This window comes from Schistocerca cancellata, chromosome 9 (assembly GCF_023864275.1).
Source record: "Schistocerca cancellata isolate TAMUIC-IGC-003103 chromosome 9, iqSchCanc2.1, whole genome shotgun sequence".
Classification (NCBI taxonomy): Eukaryota; Metazoa; Arthropoda; class Insecta; order Orthoptera; family Acrididae; genus Schistocerca; species Schistocerca cancellata.
Window position 1 is genome coordinate 185713057 of NC_064634.1, and position 18773 is coordinate 185731829.

The window sequence follows — 18773 nt, forward strand, 5'->3', positions numbered from 1 at the left end:
TTTGTACTTGCATAGGATAAATTAAAAAAATTAATTATTATATGAAATACTAGGGGAAAGATATTAACATGTAACAAATGTAAATTTGCTGAGGAAAATGCATTGTCAGTTGCGATTGCCTATCTTGATGTATATACCAAAAATCATGTATATGTCAAAAATGTGACTTGTCACTACATACCTCTAAGCCCTTCACACATACTGTTCAGATATGTCATTCACCAGAATCTAATCATTGTAGGCAAACAGTCTCAGCATTACACCCAATTATGCACATTATAAGTCAACTATCAGTTAGTTTTACAATAAAGCCACAAACCTCTTAGCAACACTGTGGTCAGTAATGTGTCTCATTGTACATTCATTTTACTCTTAAATAAGGACCATATTGCTTCCACCAATTTAAAAGAGAATTCACTTAGAATATAAGTACATCTTGTCATTCTGTTGAGTTCCACCTGAAATGAAATGTGGGAGAATGGAACATTTCAAGTCTCATTTTCAGACCAGTAAAAGGGTGCACGCATAAATCTAGCTATCGTATCGATTTTCTTGTCATTCACTTTAAAAACTATGCTTAAATTCCAGAAGGAATCTTCCACACAAGCAACGTATCAATTAGCATGCACATAAACTTTAGGCATTAATGGTTCACTTCGGCGGGAATGAAAAATGACACTGGAACTGGTATCAAAGCTTGAGCGTTTGCCTCCAATCAGCATTGCTCAAATGCTAAGAACTGCTGCATTGATCTAGTTCCAGGAACAGTTCTTGCAGATGGAAAACGTGCAGAACGACAACTACGAACATCAGCTAGCTCCTGGTTTGAAATAAAGAAAACTGATACTTGTTTCATGTTTTCTTGACAAAATTGAAAGATTTGCAGAGCATCTCATGCTGGTGATAGTGTCTGATGCGTGTTATCTGTAGACTTCGTATTGATGTGTGTTGTGGACGTTTTCTATTGTTAGGACGTGTAAATTGCTCATTTTAGTGTTTTCTGGTCTCATTGTGAATTTCATGATGGGATGATGTTCATTAAATGTTTTGTGTGTCTGTTGAATGTCTGTGCCACAACCGTCTATGAGTAACAGGGTGTCATCTACATAACGATAATAAAATACAATATTCTTTCAATAGTGTTTGTGAGGCTAAAAAGCGTTGGTTGGAATGTGTTTAAAAATATATCAGCTATGGTGCTGTCTATGCTACATATCATGACTACTCCATCATTTCTGTGTATAATGGATATCTGAATTCACAGTAATTCTGGATTAGTGCTAGTTGTAGCAGTTTAGCGATCTCCTGTATTTCTGGAATGGGTGATTCCCTATATTGTAACAAGTTGTTTTTTCTGTAGTATTAATTGTTTCTTGTATTGAAATATAGGTGTAGAGATCAGTGCAGTTAAAAGGTACGAATTTTCCATCTTTGGAATTGTTGTGTCTTTTGTGTTGTTTGCTCCTGTTCTTGAGTTTCTGATATGTATAGTATTTTGTGATAGGGTGTTCACTTTCTTCTAGTATGATACGTTGGTTCGTCTATACAATTAACCACCGAATATATTGGGATTTGTTCTATGCAGGTATTTGGTTGTTCAAATACTTTAGGTGTCCTTGGGTCCGGAGTCACCCATATAAACCTGGCCGGCTGCTGCAGCAGAAATGCAACCCCAACTCTGATTCTGCCCTCTCGTTCATGAATTATTAAAACTTTGGTTCGCAGTAGCTTCATTGAGTCATGAGGGAGCTGGTGCATCATTAATTCTAAATCCTTGATGTACTGATCCCAGGTATTGTGCTACTTACTGTAATAAATGTGACAACAGTTTCCAAGTGTCTCATTATTCTCTCTGCTTCTGGATGACACACAGCAGTGTAACCACCCCATATCTTCCTCTTACATAACATTCCCTCCCGTGCCTCTGAAATGAACTGTTTAGCGCTTTCCTAAGGCACATGTCTTACATACTAAGCCACACCTGGGAAGGTTCTGACGAATGGCTTCGGAAAGCGCTTCCAATAGCCGTCTCCAGTGGTATCAGTGTGATATATTTCGACCTAACTCTATGGCTACGAGGATGTAGCGGTCACCGCCCTTTGACCTTGCAGTCGCGCCCAAGTTGACGACAGCCACGTAGTCATGTCCTGGGGAAAATTAGGCAAAAAGGAGCAGCTTGCTTCGTGGAAAATATTCCGCTCTTTTTCGGTCACACAAACTGCCAGTACTTTCCTCCATATTGATAAAGTACATTAATTCTTTGATGGCGCACTTATCTGGACCAAAATGTACTTAGCAGTAGTTGATGTATCAGTGTATCAGATCAGCTTATTAATAATTTCCTCTGCCACAAATAACACCCCCACCCCCACACTCCCCATGAAGTTCTGTTTTGATTTCTATGATTTTACTGCCTCGTAGCAAATGAAACTGCCTTAATGATGGGCAATCCTTATTTCCTAACTTTTCGTTTACATCACATAGCCCTGGATCCCTGGCTTGCTCTGTTCTTGGGTCATTACATGGTCACGGTTGTGATAGATCAGAACAATAAAGCCTTAGTATTTTTATGTAACTATCAAGTTTATATATTTTTGTGGTATTATACAGCACTTCTCTCCCATACAGTTTTCAAATGATTTCTATTAAAAGTAAATGGTGAAAAAAATAATGAACGTATGTTACGGTCGGAACTCGGAGAGAAACAAATCAGCGTTGTGTTAAATAAAAGGTGATAACTTTGCGAATTGTGAATAGTTAACTGGCAATTATATTTTTGAAATGAAGACTACATCTCAGCAGTTGAAACATTTCTGTATTCTATATATTTAAAGTATAGTGTTGTTATATCTGTCATAGTATGGTAATATGGTTGGGACCAGAATGAAATTCATATATTGAAATCCTGTTAGATTTGCTTTAGAGCTGAAAACAATAATATATACAAAGATAATTAATACCGTGAATAGAACTGAACATTTTCTTTGAACTAAAATGTTTTCAAACATTAAGTAACGGTACACCAAGTCCATGAGCAAAGGAACCAGTCAATTCAATTGAAACTGTCCCCTGTTGTTTGTCATGTCAGGTGGATAACTATTTTTAAAACTACAGACTTAGGTTGAAAAGATTCGTCGGCTGGATGCGGCCAGAGCCACTTTTTCCCACTTCAATGTCTGTATCGTAGATGACACTCCTTCCAGTTTTTCCTAGTACAAATGCATAATAATCTAATCCTTTTGATTTTTTAAAATTTTGTCATGATGAACAAGAACGAAGTCTCAAGGTTTTATATTCTCTGACGTAATGTTGATCTCTTTATGCGCAATTTCATCATTGGCAAGTGATAAAATTCTGATCTTTTCACTAATATTTGATTCACAGACCTGACTTACACTTAAATAACACTTTTCACTATTGCGTGCAACACACTGCGCTCTCTGTAAATGTGGAATTGCTCAGTCTGTTCCCATCTTTTCTCTAGGTCTTCCTTACAACATGTCATAGCATCTCTGTATACCATGGTCAGTTCTATACTTTGTAAGCACTTTCTAAGAATATTTTTAAAAAACTTTGAAGGGAATTGCAAATAAAGTTTCGACGTTTTACAACCAACTAGACCCTGTGCTTAACTATTCCTCACACACTATCAACAGGCTGTTTCCCGCGGCAGAAAAAAAAGTTTCGTTCTCCTGAGGCGCAAAGGTCTTCTTTAAAAATAATAAATTGGGCAGAGTCTATCTGTTCTTACAATGAACAGCTGCACTTTCGGTAAAAAATTTCACTTTTTCAAGACAAGGACACATTTTAAAGGAAGGAAGAATTACACGTAAATATACCCAAACAGCTACTTTACCATCTTCCTAGTCATCAGATATAACACCGTAATTTGTTATGCTGTTGTTCGGGAGTCAAGCAAGTCCAGTGAAAACAGTAAGCTGGACGTGGGATCAGTCAACCGTCTGGATCTCATCTTGAGAATCAATGAATAACTTTCTGCAAAGTCCACTTGCAAAACTACTTCGTCATTCACCAAATTTAATTCACTGTTTTCGATGTATGAAGCGTGGGACCTCTTGAGGAAACATGTCCTTTAAAGAAAGGAAGTTGTTTCAAGATTTTTAGCACTAGCTGCCTTACGTTTGAGGATTTTTCAGTGACAACGAGGTAACCTGTGTCATTTGCCTCCCACTGGTGTGAAGTTTCAGGCATTCCCAAGTCGCTTTCTTCAAAAATTGTTTGAAATGCACTTGTATCACAATATTCACAATGATCTTCAGTAAAATATTTAGTTTCTGGATCACATGTTACAGTACTAACAAGTTTATTGCCGCATCTTCGAATATTTTTCTTCTGCACCGGAAATGCTAGAAAGCAAAAATTCTTTCTTTGCATGGACTTCGCGAGGCATTTTTTAATATGGCAAAACATTATTAGGCCTTAATGAAAAGAGTTTGGATTTCTTCTCTTTAAATCCAAGGTTTTCTTCCGAGTAAATATAATGTGCTTCTGAAATATGCGTAAAGAAAATGTGTCTTCGTTTAGGTGAATGTAAGCCAGTACTCGTATCCTCTACTGAAGAGACATCACGTTTTCCTGCTTCTTGACGACTAATATCATCTGTCAGATGGAAATTTATCACTTTATCATCTATTTTTTTGCAACTTGGTATCACTTTTTTTTAAAAGTTCCTTTGCATCTGGCGCCATTTCTGAAATTAGCTGTCTTCACAGAAAACATCATTACGTCAGTATACTTGCTGACGAAATTGTCAACTTCCTCATTATGTGCCGCGCGGGATTAGTCGAGCGGTCTGAGGCGCTGCAGTCATGGACTGTACGGCTGGTCCCGGCGGAGGTTCGAGTCCTTCCTGGGGCATGGGTGTGTAATTTAGGTTAAGTAGTGTGTAAGCTTAGGGACTGATGACCTCAGCAGTTAAGACCCGTAAGATTTCACACACATTTGAACATTTTGAACCTCATTGTGTGTCGTGTCTGGGGTTCGAAAGAACACGCATGAAAATGTTCACAAACCAAAAGGTACATCTTAAATTGGTAACATCTACTATAGCACAAAAATACAGTATACTGCCGGCAACTGGGGTATAGTTAGACCCGCCACAGTCTCTAGCGCAAATGGCTAGTGAGAAAATACTTTTCTGTTGAAATTATTGTAACTAAGCCCTTCTAGAGTCTCGTGCACAATGGTAGTGTTTATTTTGCGGGAAGCCAGTACCAGTTTGACTGTACATCTTTCTTTCATACTCCAAGGAGACGACTGTTGTAGGTAGCGTTTGGCCTTTCAGTAACCCCTTCTTCCAACATTTCTTTAATTTGTTGTCCCACCTACTCTTTCTTTATAGATCGGTGGAATGTGTGTGGTCTAGTGAACGACTTACACTGATTTTTAACCCTTAACTTATATCTAATATTCTTAAGAGTATCAGTCTGACACTAAAAACTTCTACATACTCTATTAATATGATTTTGGGCTACTCTCAGCTTTCTTTCATTTGGAGGTCTCGTATCTCAGAAACCTTATGCTAAATGGCGCAGATAATTTGATCAAACTCTACAACAGCTATCCCGTGCTTTTCTGCTTTCTTGGGAGCGGGGGTTCGACGGGCAGGGAAACTGTAGTGGCACTGCCTGAAGCATGAAGGACAATCTCACCTGCTTCTCCACTTCAATAGTCTGCTCTCTTCAACCGGGTTCTCCGCAGCGGGATAGCCGCCCAATCTTGTACCTGCCCATAGACTAAAAACGTGATTTCCGAAAACCCATTTATGAGACCACCAGTATTCAGCATAAGGGAAAGTTCTCGATTACCAATTTTTCTAGGTGTGACGGGACGGACACACTTCTTCTTCAGTGCCGCCCATCTCGGCCAGAAGATCATCTCTGACCTTGTCATACTTTATTATATTTAGAGTGTACGTAGACTTGGCCTCCATGTGCCCTCGTTTCCTGTCACTTTTGTCGACTACGGTCTTGAGCGGGGTTTCGTATTTGAAGTATTCTATTTTACCAGACTGAAACCCCTAGAACCGCACGGCCACACCGGCCGGCGTCAAACGGATATCAACTGCGTTTTTTTAAATAGGAATCCCCATATTTTATTACACATTCGTGTAGTGCGTAAAGAAATATGAATGTTTTAGTTGGACCACTTTTTTCGCTTTGTGATAGATGGCGCTGTAATAGTCACAAACATATGGCTCACAATTTTAGACGAACAGTTGTAAACAGGCAGGTTTTTGAAATTAAAATACAGAACGTAGGTACGTTTGAACATTTTATTTCGGTTGTTCCAATGTGATAATGTACCTTTGTGAACTTATCATTTCTGCGAACGCATCCTGTTACAGCATGATTACCTGTAAATACCACATTAATGCAATAAAAGCTCAAAATGATGTCCGTCAACCTCAATGCATTTGGCAATACATGTAACGACATTCCTCTCAACAGCGAGTAGTTCGCCTTCCGTAGTGTTCGCACATGCATTGACAATGCGCTGACGCATGTTGTCAGGTGTTGTCCGTGGATCACGATAGCAAATATCCTTCAACTTTTCCCACAGAAAGAAATTCGGGAACGTCAGATCCGGTGGACGTGCGGGTCATGGTATGGTGCTTCGACGACCAATGCACCCGTCATGAAACGTGTTATTCAATACTGCTTCAACCGCACGCGAGCTATGTGCCGGACATCCATCATGCTGAAAGTACATCGCCATTCTGTCATGCAGTGAAACATCTTGTAGTAACATCGGTACAACATTACGTAGGAAATCAGCATACATTGCACCATTTAGATTGTCATCGATAAAATAGGGACCAATTATCCTTCCTCCAATAATGCCGCACAATACATTAACCCGCGAAGGTTGCTGATGTTCCACTTGTCGCAGCCAACGTGGATTTTCCGTTGCCCAATACTGCATATTATGCCGGCTTACGTTACCGCTGTTCGTGAATGACGCTTCGTCGCTAAATAGAACGCATGCAAAAATTCTGTCATCGTCCCGTAATTTCTGTTGTGCCCAGTGGCAGAACTGTACACGACGTTCAAAGTCGTCGCCATGCAATTGCTGGTGCATAGAAATATGGTACGGGCGCAATCGATGTTGATGTAGAATTCTCAACAGCGACGTTTTTGAGATTCCCGATCCTCGCGCAGTTTGTCTGCTACTGATGTGCGGAATAGCCGCGACAGCTGCTAAAACACCTACTTGGGCATCATCTTTTGTTGCAGGTCGTGGTTGACGTTTCACATGTGGCTGAGCACTTCCTGTTTCCTTAAATAACGTAAGTATCCGGCGAACGGTCCGGACACTTGGATGATGTCGTCCAGGATACCCAGCAGCATACATAGTACACGCCCGTTGGGCATTTTGATCACAATAGCCATACATCAACACGATATCGACCTTTTCCGCAGTTGGTAAACGGTCCATTTTAACACGGGTAAGTATCACGAGGCAGATTCCGTCCGCACTGGCGGAATGTTACGTGATACCACGTACTTAAACGTTTCTTACTATTGCAACGCCATCTATCACAAAGCGAAAAAAGTGGTCCAACTAAAACATTCATATTTCCTTACGTGCTACACGAATATGTAATAAAAAATGGGGATTCCTATTTAAAAAACCGCAGTTTATATCCATTTGACCTATTACAGCGCCATCTAGCGGGCCAACCATAGCGCCATCTGGTTTCCCCCTTCAAGCTTGACGAGTTTCGTTCTTTGCAGTTTTTTTTCATTTGATGCTTATTTCGTGAGATATTTGTGCCGGTCACTATGAATGGACCACCCTGTATAAACGTCTTCACGTCAAAAATAAATCTTCACATGGAATATAAATTCACCATAACTGAATCACCCAAAATCCAAGCGCACACAAAAAGAAACAAATTAAAAATGATACAGTCTTTGCTAGCGCAATATCAACATGTGCTCCAGAGGCAACGTAGTGTGCAAACAAACATAAAACAGGACTAAAAACGGCCACTACAACATTTTACTATCCAAGATGTCTGAATGTGCCTTCCTAACTCTAAAATATCGAAAGAGAGCTAAGATATGATCTTGTATAAGGGTTGATACGAAAGTTATGATCTCTATCTTAAAGTTTTTTCATCTCAGCATCTTTAAGCAACACAAAGCCAAGTTGCGGACTAAGTGAAGTCTATAATGATATAAGACGTGCGAGTACAGTTGTCGTTCCCTTCTTTGAATTTTGAAGTAACTGTTCCTTGAATTTGGCACCCTGTGTACAGCGGGAATACCGCCACAATGAGATCAACAGTTTAGGAGTACAATAAGTTATTGCACTGACTGACTTGCGACGGATCTTGGTAGAACATTACATTATGAGTGAAAACACACAAAAGACTGGTGTAATATTTTGCAGCATTTGTAATTTTATAAGTAATGAATGTTGTTTAGCATTATACTGGTGTTTTTCATATTCCCAATTATAACAACATATATATTATTTGTCATTTGCCCAACCATACAGAAGTCTAAAGATACGTCTGCTGTGTCCCATATCTGACTCTAGGAGTACAAGTGCATTTTTGGTTATAAAACAATTCTTTGAACATACAAGACGAGGAAGTACAATGTTCGTTCATTTCTCTGAATTATTTATATAACTGATCTCTGCGTTTGCACACTGCACACAATGAAAACACCGCCACAGTTGGAACAACAAATTGAGAGTAAAACATGCTACACTCTTTTTGTTATTTGGGGTCGCCTAACCACGGTGAAGTTGTAATACAGTGACTGACCTTAAGATCTATCTCAAGACTAAGATTAATAGTTACTTTGTTGCTGTAGTGATTGACATAAATCACAGTAAATTTAATAGACAGCAAAGTTCTCTAAAACTGAGATGAAATTATAAAATGACACTAACAGTATGGGAAGGTACCAAAGAGTGTGGAAGAGCTACTCAGAATACAGATCATGCTGCCATACTGTGCAGCATTCACATTTCCCCAAGTCAGCTAGAAAGTGTTTAGCAGCACATGATGAGGCCAGAGACGACTCCATCTCATCGAAGACTCAGAGATGAATGTCTACAATCTAAGTTTACATTTTTCTCCTTTTGAGAAATTCCACCTGAAGGTGGCACTCAATGCCGTTGCCAGTGTGATGGGCGAGTTTATCGCTTACTTGACGGAAAAACTTACCACTCTTGGCACACAAAACACACATTAATAAACACTGGGTTGATACTCCTCTGGAGCAGTGTCTCCTTAATTGGTCTGCCTCTTTGCATCGATCTTGATGGTGGGAGTCACTCATTCAATTGGATACACAAAAATTTTGGAGCGAAAGCAACTTAGATTTACATGCCAGTTGGACATTGTCACGATGTCCCATCCTTTGCTAAATGCACAGAACAGGCAGAAATATCTCGCTCGGTTATTCTCTGGGGACAGCAGTGGCGGCATGACATCCTCTGTTCTGAGTGAGGGCAAGGATCAGCTCTGCCAACAAAAGTAAGTAGGATGCGACACTCCCATTTTCGCAGGAACTGCCCGATCGCCCGGGGTTACACGCCCGTCCTAATGATACACACTGACTGCCTCCTGCTGACAAGCAAGAACCGAGACCACACCAGGAGAGCACAACCCTATCGAGAAAAACGCAAAGCTTTGCTTCAAAGCACCCATGTGGTTTGCACTCAACTAAGTAACCGCAAAATAGTGGCACAAAGTGAAACATTACTACATAGTGATATGCGGCAGTCATGTCGCAATATGTTTGCTGTTGAAATGTGTGTTATGGAATATGTTAGGAAGGGAGTTCTATAGTATTTAGTTTGTCAAGTGATGATTCAGTGGAGAAATGCCTGTGTGTAAAAACGAGAGAAATTCAGATGGCTTATAGCGAGTAAAATGGATACATTACCACGGAGCGGATGCTCCAACACGTACAGCAATACCGTGGTGAGCAGTGTAGTAAGTCATAATAATGAGGACCTCGGTTACCGGTACAGTTGCGGTTTTGACTCCAGTTTCTATAACGTGTGTGTACTTTAGGTAGAAAACCGCCTGACCAGAAGATCTCCCAGTACACTAATCACCAGCAGTCTGGATTAATACAAAAAAGGGCTACTTATGTTAATAGGCAACCAATGAACAGAGTGGTTCATACTCAATTAGAGTGAAAGGAGAAGTAGAGAATATTATATGTATGTCTTAACCAAAGGAACATGTTGTTGCGACTATTTCAGAAATGTACCAGAGTACAACCCAGTGAACTATATTTCCCAAAGGGGAGGGGAGTGCTGTGCCACGGTTGTGCCTGGAAAAGCACACAGCTCATGTGTTGATTGTGCAATTGCCTGTCTTAGTCTGTTGTGCCTGTGATGATCCTCGAAAGTGCGGTCCATTACCCTCGTTGTTTTGCCAATGTACGACATTCCACATTAGCAAAGTTTATTATAAACTCCTGGTTTTGTTAGCCGTGTTCACATTCTGTGTTTCACATTTCTCAGAAACCTTTTTGTTTTTATAGGTGATAAGTTTCATGACAATCCGTCTGATTTTGGTAGAAATACTGTAAATCGTACTTAGGACAGGTACGCCTCAGTCTTTGCCTTAACTTGCTCTTCTTGTAGACTGTTTGGCGGAATGATTGGTTGGAGGGTTTTCTTAATCTGTTTGGCCGTGTATCCATTCTTGCAGAGTACTGATCGTAGATACTCTATTTCTACTTCCGACTATTTTGGTGTGATGCGGTATGTGCTCTGTGGACCAATGTCTTCAGAACGCCGTTCTTCTGCGCTGGGTGGCGACAGCCGCTGGCTTGCGGGTATAAATCAATATATGTAATTTTGTGATACATACCGTGGCCAAAGGAGCCACCTGCTTTCCTTTTGAAAAGTACATCATGAAACAGCAACTGGCCATCCTTTTCCATTCCAGTTCCATGGTAAACTTAATATTAGGATGGTGTGAATTCAGATGTTTCAGAAACTTACTGAGTTTATCCTTATCATGAGGCCAAATCACAAATGTATCATCCACATACCTGAAGAAGCATGTGGTTTGTATCTAGCCATCTCTAATGCCTCGTCTTCAAATCTGTCCATGAACATTTTGGCAACCACCGGAGACGCATAAATGCACGTGGTGATTTTTTTTATGCCCCAATCACAGGCCACTATTTTACCAGCCTTTAAATTGAAAGAGCCAATCTTTGTTTTCTATACCTGCCACTTGTTCAAAAATGGTTCAAATGGCTCTAAGCACTATGGGACTTAACATCTGAGGTCACCAGTCCCCTAAACTTAGAACTACTTAAACCTAACTAACCTAAGTATATCACATACATCGATGCCCGAGGCAGGATTCGAACCTGCGACCGTAGCAGCAGCGCGGTTCCGGACTGAAGCGCCTAGAACTGCTCGGCCACAGCGGCCAGCACCTCCCACTTGTAAACGAGCATAATTCGTTCTTGCTATCAGACTTGGTACAAGACACAATCGATGATATAAAATTAAGTATTTTCAGCTCTACAGTATCTGCACTGTTTTTTTTATCAAAATCACATGTAACTCTCTGTTAATTTAACTTTCAGATTAAACTGCACTTCTCAAGGACCGTAGCTCAATCATTGTACCACACTTCGTGTAAGACAAAACCGAGTTCCCCATAAAGCATTACAACACCTAATTTGTCTCCGGTAATTGCCAAAATGTGTGTGTGTGTGTGTGTGTTGTGTGTGTGTGTGTGTGTGTGTGTGTGTGTGTGTGTGGCCACCTGTATGGCACGCCATTCGTTAACAGCCGATCTCATTGCTTATTAGGAAATTTTTCGGAATAGGAGTTGAAGTAAAACTCATCGAAACTTAGTATTTCTAACTCGATAGTAATATTGCTTAAGTAAACGTTGGTGTTTCACTATTGATGGAGAGTGTGTTTCATACTCATTCTCACATTCCAGAACGAATGCTGTATAGTTTCCAACACTCTACTGACAGACATTAAAGTGGCAGTTTATATGTGCATTTATGTTGACTCGCCCAGAGATTGGATTTCTTCTTGTCATCTATACTTATCATGCTTGTTAAAACTTCTATATTTATAAAGATCTCTCAATCACAACCCAGTAACTGAGCCTTTTCAGCTCCATCTCAAGCCAACAAATATTCCATCTGTTATGGACACACACACGTGTGTGTGTGTGTGTGTGTGTGTGTGTGTGTGTTTCGGCTCAGATGCTTTCTCACTAGTCTATTTCCAAGAAAGGGGGCGTGGGCTAGGAGAGGGGATAGGTATCATGGCATCATCCCGCCGCTGCCGCAGTGGCAGAAATACAACTGAATTCAATTAATTCGGTGTCGATGTAGGATCTGTAAACTCACATGCATAAATAACAACTAATAAAGCACACTCAGACTGTGAATATGTTGTGTACCATAATCCATACGCCCCACTCATGACCGTAATTCATAAAAGACGGGTTAAAAACCGATGCGTCAGTCAAGTAATACTGATCCCATTGCTTCTCGAAGTTTGTTGGTGAAGTCCTGAAACACCGTGTATATTTACTCCAAAAGGCGGTATTACGTATGTTTGGTAACTTAAGGCTGTGGATTGCTGTCAAGAAGCAGTGTTACGTCGCACAGACATTTACTTGACTCGATAAAGTGTAACAAAAAAATCCGCAAAATTTCAACTGGAAACCAAACGAAGATATGGCTTGCAAATAAGTTTATAAAATTTCAGTTGTCCATTTTTGAATTCGAATACATGAAATTTCCGCACTCTTATTATCTAAGGAACCATGAAGACAGTATTACAGCTGACACAATGACATAAAACCAGTAATTCACACCGCGTGCAATCTCTGACTGTAGCACGATCAAATTTCAATAACAAAAAATATTTTCTGGTAGAGCGGTTACAGCGATTTTCAGAAAGAAAATCTACCTACAAACGTACCAAATAATTAAAACAAAATAGGCAGTAATCCTAAAAGTATTCCGAGGGACTAATTGAGAACCTCATAGATATCGATGGGCTGTACTGGAATTAACTTTTAAATGAGTATGAAAAAAATTGTTGCTTAATTTTTTATATATTTTCCAGCTCCCAACTGAGACGTCAGTCGATTCAGTTCATGAGTAGTAGTGAAAAATTAAATTCTCATTAAGTGTTAAGTGCGAAACGTGGCTCAGCTGTCCACAGGGCTGTTATAACTTGACTGGGTTTTTTACCATTCGTACCAACAGGAAAAAGTGTTTTCAAATAGTGACCGGCAAAAACGTCAGGACCATTACTGCTCCAGACTAAACGGTGTTTTTTATTTCTAGGAAACATCCTATTAACTACTGGCAAAGATTTATGAATGCCTTTTTTTAATTGTAGATGTAGGTGTATTTGTGCAAGTCACACCTTATGCTTGTTCAGAAAACTCAAATTTTTTCACGTAATCTTTGACAACACGTAATTTTTTGTAATTTATTTGCCTATTAGAAAATTTCCACTCGTATTTTCCTTCCCAGTTTTCACTGGCCTCTGTATACCGATCACGTTAGTACACACAGTAAAATGTAAATTCGCAAATAAAAACATGAACGGATTGCAATGACATAGAATTTTTTTAAGCATTTTACGGCCCAGACATGTCTCCAAGTGAATTTCACTTCTCCATGAACGTGAAAAAGAAAATATCTTGGCTTCCACTGTTTTGATTCTGACTAAGAACATGTAAGTAGGCTGTTTATGTTTTCTTTATGTAAGTTTGCTGTTTATGTTTTCTTATTGGCAACGTTACGTAGCGCTCTCTGTATGAAAATCACTGGCTGTGCTGTGTGCAGTATGTCGCTAGTTTGCATTGTTGCCTGCCATTGTTGTCATGAACTGCTATAGCTGGATGTGAACAGCAGATAGCGTTGGGCAGTTGGAGGTGAGCCGCCAGCAGTGGTGGACGTGGGGAGAGAGATGGCGGAGTTTTGATAATCTGTAAGACTGAATGTCAATTATGAATATTAAGGTAAATACATTGTTTGTTCTCTATTAATATCTTTCATTTGCTAACTATCCCTATCAGTAGTTAGTACCTTCAGTAGTTTGAATCTTTTATTTAGCTGGCAGTAGTGGCACTCGCTGTATTGCAGTAGTTCGAGCAGCGAAGATTTTTGTGAGGTAAGTGATTTGTGAAAGGTATAGTTTAATGTTTGTCAGGGCCATTCTTTTGCAGGGATTTTTGATAGTCAGATTGCGTCGCGCTAAAATTATTGTGTGCCAGGTTAAGCACAGTCATGTAAAATTAGTTCTAAGGGGATGTTTCAAACATGAATGCTCTTCCCGGTTGCCTGCAACTTTCTGCCGTAGAATTTTATGCAGAGGTAACTTATGAATCGCTTAAGAACCGTGGTAAATACTCAAGCCTGAATGGTTAGTATGTAAAGCAGTAGTTTCTAATTTTTTTAAAATTTGTTTAAGCTGCTTCAGTAATTTATTATACCCAAACAGATGTAGGTTTACAAATAACGTTCGTACAAACGCTGCTTTGACTTTATCCAAATCCTGTGCAAACTCTGGAAGATGAACAGAAATATAAAATCTTATGTACCGATCGTATGCAGACGAAGAGGTTGGATACTGAATGTCTCACCACCGATCTCTTTCAGACAATAAAGGATTGGGAAGTAGGAAGCGTCACGAAAATCAATCAAAATAAAATTAAAATTAGTGGAAAAACTATTTTCCATGTTGACAGTGTTGACTTTACTTCGAAAGTACAGTGGCGATGTAACAGTCTTAAAATCTGCGCAATCGCGAACCGCTATTTTCAAGTACAGCAGTAATGAGGCTCATAAGGGGCGGTTCTGCTGTTGTGAACCACTCCTCCGCGCTTTCCCCATCGTCATGTGAGCTCTCGGAAGCGTCTCTTCTAACGAAGACGCCGCCTCAGTCCACGCTGAGCTGTCGGAAGGAGCCCTCTACGCCAAACAGGTCTGTCTGCGTCTTGGGTTTGCCCGGCCTCTTGGACTCGTCCACGCCGTACTGTTCATCCTCTTTGTAGAATTCGGCGTTCCTCTCAATGCGCTCCTTCCACATATCTGGAATCAGGCAAAGTATGTAGCCTTGAAATTTCAGTGTCATCGAGACCTGGAACACTCCCATTCTTATAATAGCAATGCAGTTCCGTGTGGTTATAACTAAAGTACAGCTACTGATAGACGTCCATTGTGGGCTGCAATTAACGTGCGAAAGGGAAACACTGTAGACATTTTAAAGCGTCAATGCAGAACAGATCTCCGCTGGAAAAAATTAGCTCCACCAGGTGCGAATTTGGCGATGTCAATGCAATTTGGAACGGGCAGAAAAGGTCAAAAAAGTGAGAAAGGCATAATATTGACTCGATTATTAACAGCCGTTTACACAAATCGTTCAATATTAACACTGGAGATGCCATACAGCGCCAGAATTGCACCTGGTGGCTAAAATTTGAAATACTTTTCTACAGTTTAGATGGGTTTCGCTGAACGCATTAGACTATCTACCAAGTTCAGCTGCCTTAAGGTAGTTACAGCAGATTGTGGATCTCTGTGAGTGGCCGCACTTAAATTAAAACCAACCGGTACAATCGGAGCATTATCAGTCATGATAATAAGCATAGAAAATTCTCACAATGGAACGATGCAGCCACTAAAAGTTATAGTTATTAGTAAAGTCGTTTTTAAAAGCCTTAATTGGATTCTCAGACGATTATCTTATAATTTTAATTCATCAGCGTAGCTCAGAGATATGCGACGCCGTTCCAGTTCGGCCCAATTTGTGTTGTCTTTTGTCCACATGAGGTTTCTGTACTGTCTTTACATTTTTCTAGCGATAATAACCTCAGTGCCACTACTAATCGCTCACATCTATACATAGGAACTGTGAATAATAACGACTTTAACTACAAAAAATTTCGTGCTTTATTAAATCAGACGATGAGTTTCGGACGCTTTAGGTCCATGGGGTGAAAATAGTTTAATTCGTTATTTATGTCCGCTCTTGAGCAAGGTGATGAAGAAATACACGTTTCCGCAGAGAGAATCTTGGATTTTAAACTTTTGAATTCGAGAATGAATGGAAAATACGGCGAAAACCAGTGGAAAACCTATGAATGATGTTGAGTTTAATCAAAAAGCATTCACAGGAACATCTGTGGACTCATCTGACCCATGATCATTGTATGTTTTTGCTTTTATGCACCACTGTCTCTGTTTTGCTCATTCTCACTACGTGTCCACTTGACTGAATGTCTACTTACCAGTGTGTATCTGCAACTGGGTCATGTCTCGTCGTGTGTCATGTTCTGTAAGTCGTACAGTATGTAATGTAGCACTCAGTACAGAGTAATGTGCTAGTTTCTTTTAAACTGAAGCGGTCTAATAAAGTGCACAGTAATACATTTGCCACTCTTCTCAACAGAATTAGTTTACCGGCAGTAAACACATGCGCTAGAACCCTCGAAATGTTTGGGTCTAGATTCTCAGGTTCCCAAATCGACAAGCTGTTGTATCCTGATATCCAGATTATTGTCGCTTAAAATGGATAAAAGATCTGGAAGAGCGAGTAGTTCTTTCAAGTCCAGGATATTATTATTCAAACGAAGAATTGTTTTACTTAACGAAGATAGCGATAACTTCGTCTGTTGATTCTTCAGATCAAGAAAGGTCAGAGCATATTGATGTTACACGTCATTAAATAAGAGAAGTTGTATCTAACAAAGTTGTAAGGGCAGTGTATTTACAAACAAGTGATATGTCAGAAGAGTAATGAGAAATATATAAGATAAGAAAAAAATTGTAAGTTTATGAACTGTATTGGACAAGATGTTTTGAATCTGCAATGTTGCGTTTCGTCTAAAGCATTCAAATGAACATCTGTAGACTTGTGTAAGCCATGATGTTCGTAGATCTTTGCTTTCATGTATGAGTATGCCTGCTCTGTTCATCCTCAAAACATGTACACTTGACTGCTTGTGCATTTTCCAATGTGTACCTGATATGGTGTCATGCCTTGTCGTGAGCCACGTTACGTTCGTCTAACAGTATTTCATGTAGCTCTCAATGCAGTGTAATGTGCGAGTTAGTTTTGAACTGACGTATTTTATCATCAGTATCCACATGCATTATAACTCTCAACAAAACGGTCTAGAAAGAACATCTTTAACCCTATAATATTTGTAAGCTTTGACTTAACCACTTTTTGAGTGATGTGACATGCAACTACAGGATCGATAGATATAAGTTTGGTTACGGTACAGCGTTGAAAATGTTCTTCCTAGATCTTCTGGTAGGTTTTTCACTTTTTTTGTATTACTTTCCGTTGTTCCATTCGCGTATTTCGAAATTTACCGAAACGTCTTGAAAATAAAGGTGTTATTGTTCATATTTCCTGTGCACTGAATCTAGTCACGTCGACAACTGCAAAATATTTTGATATAAAAGACTGGTCATGGTCAAGGCTTACCAGATACAGGAAGTGAATTCTGCTTTGAGTTAGGTTAACGACTTCTGGAGGTGTACTTGAGAACTTATAATTTACACATCTCTGCAATACAGAAAGTGAAATACATTCCATTACCACGCAGATAGGACCTATCACAAAATGGCCACTAAGCTCCAGTTGCATTGTGTCTTCTAGCGCTTTCCAGTGGCAAAAAAAAATTTCATGTACTATTGACTGAATGTACAAACCTAATATACTGATTAAGATGTATAGCCTTACTTAAAATGATTAACACAGTAAGTAAGGAATTAAAAATAAAAATTATGTACATGTCTTGAGGCAGCAAATTACGCAGACTATATTCATCCAGCATTTGAGACTGAGAGCATTTAGCGACTTCCAACAAATTTTACATATAATTTAAAACTTCTTCGGAAACTTTTCTGGCTGAAATACCCACAAAATAATGAAAGGAAAAAAGTTTCTCATTCACTACATCTTCGCTGTTCATACAGTAAAACATCAACATCAGGCATGACGTTTCAATTTACAACTTTTGTACTACCAACTTCGTTCACAGCGCATATTTCAGACACTATCCAAATATACCACTGAATGTACCTCCAAAATTATATCACTGCACGACAGATAATTCAGCTATATATGACCTCATAACCATTAAGCTGAGTGAAAATTAACTTTTCTTAAAACAAACACAAATTATATAGAATAAAACCAACATTATCGTGGTTTTGCGTCTTCAGCCAAAACGTTTTTACGTACTTAGCGTCAGTTAATAAGCATATCAACTGTACGTAATTGGACATGTGAAACTGTTTTATACATGGGAGTTAGATTCTGGACTGGAGGTTCACTGGTGTTATATTAATCATAGAAACTATTTGAATTCATGACAGAAAAGACGTCTACTAACTTTGTATTTTATCGATCGGTCCTGCCTCCCCTCCATATTCTGCCGGTAGTATTTTCTTTGGGAAGTGTTTGTGCAACGATTCCAGATCGGGATGAATCATGACCTGCAACAGAAAGATGTAAGTTGTTAAAATTAATATTGAAGAGTGCAATAAAACATATCGTTCACGAAATACATAGGATGTATGGAGAAGATGAAGAATGTAAATTACATAAACGATGTATAACAAGTGACGCTAAACAGTTCCGAGATTATATTTACCCATGTAGTAGTGGTGAAAGTTATAAATTTATTCATCTATGGATCACTTTTACATAGACATCGCGTGTATTACAGTAGTATGCACGGAGAAAAAGGGAGC

The 18773-nt window shown here is 39.4% G+C and overlaps 1 protein-coding gene across 1 annotated transcript in view; it reads right to left on the reverse strand.

The window, feature by feature from the left end:
• Positions 1–14633: 14633 nt before the first annotated feature.
• Positions 14634–18773, reverse strand: part of LOC126101008 (alpha-tocopherol transfer protein-like) — a 73392-nt gene continuing 69252 nt past the window's right edge. The window contains exons 6-7 of the mRNA XM_049911674.1: positions 18413–18515; positions 14634–15095 (exon numbers count right to left, since the gene is read on the reverse strand). Of these exons, the coding sequence (XP_049767631.1) occupies positions 14944–15095; positions 18413–18515 (255 nt within the window). The 3' untranslated portion in view covers positions 14634–14943. The remainder of the gene's footprint in view (positions 15096–18412; positions 18516–18773) is intronic.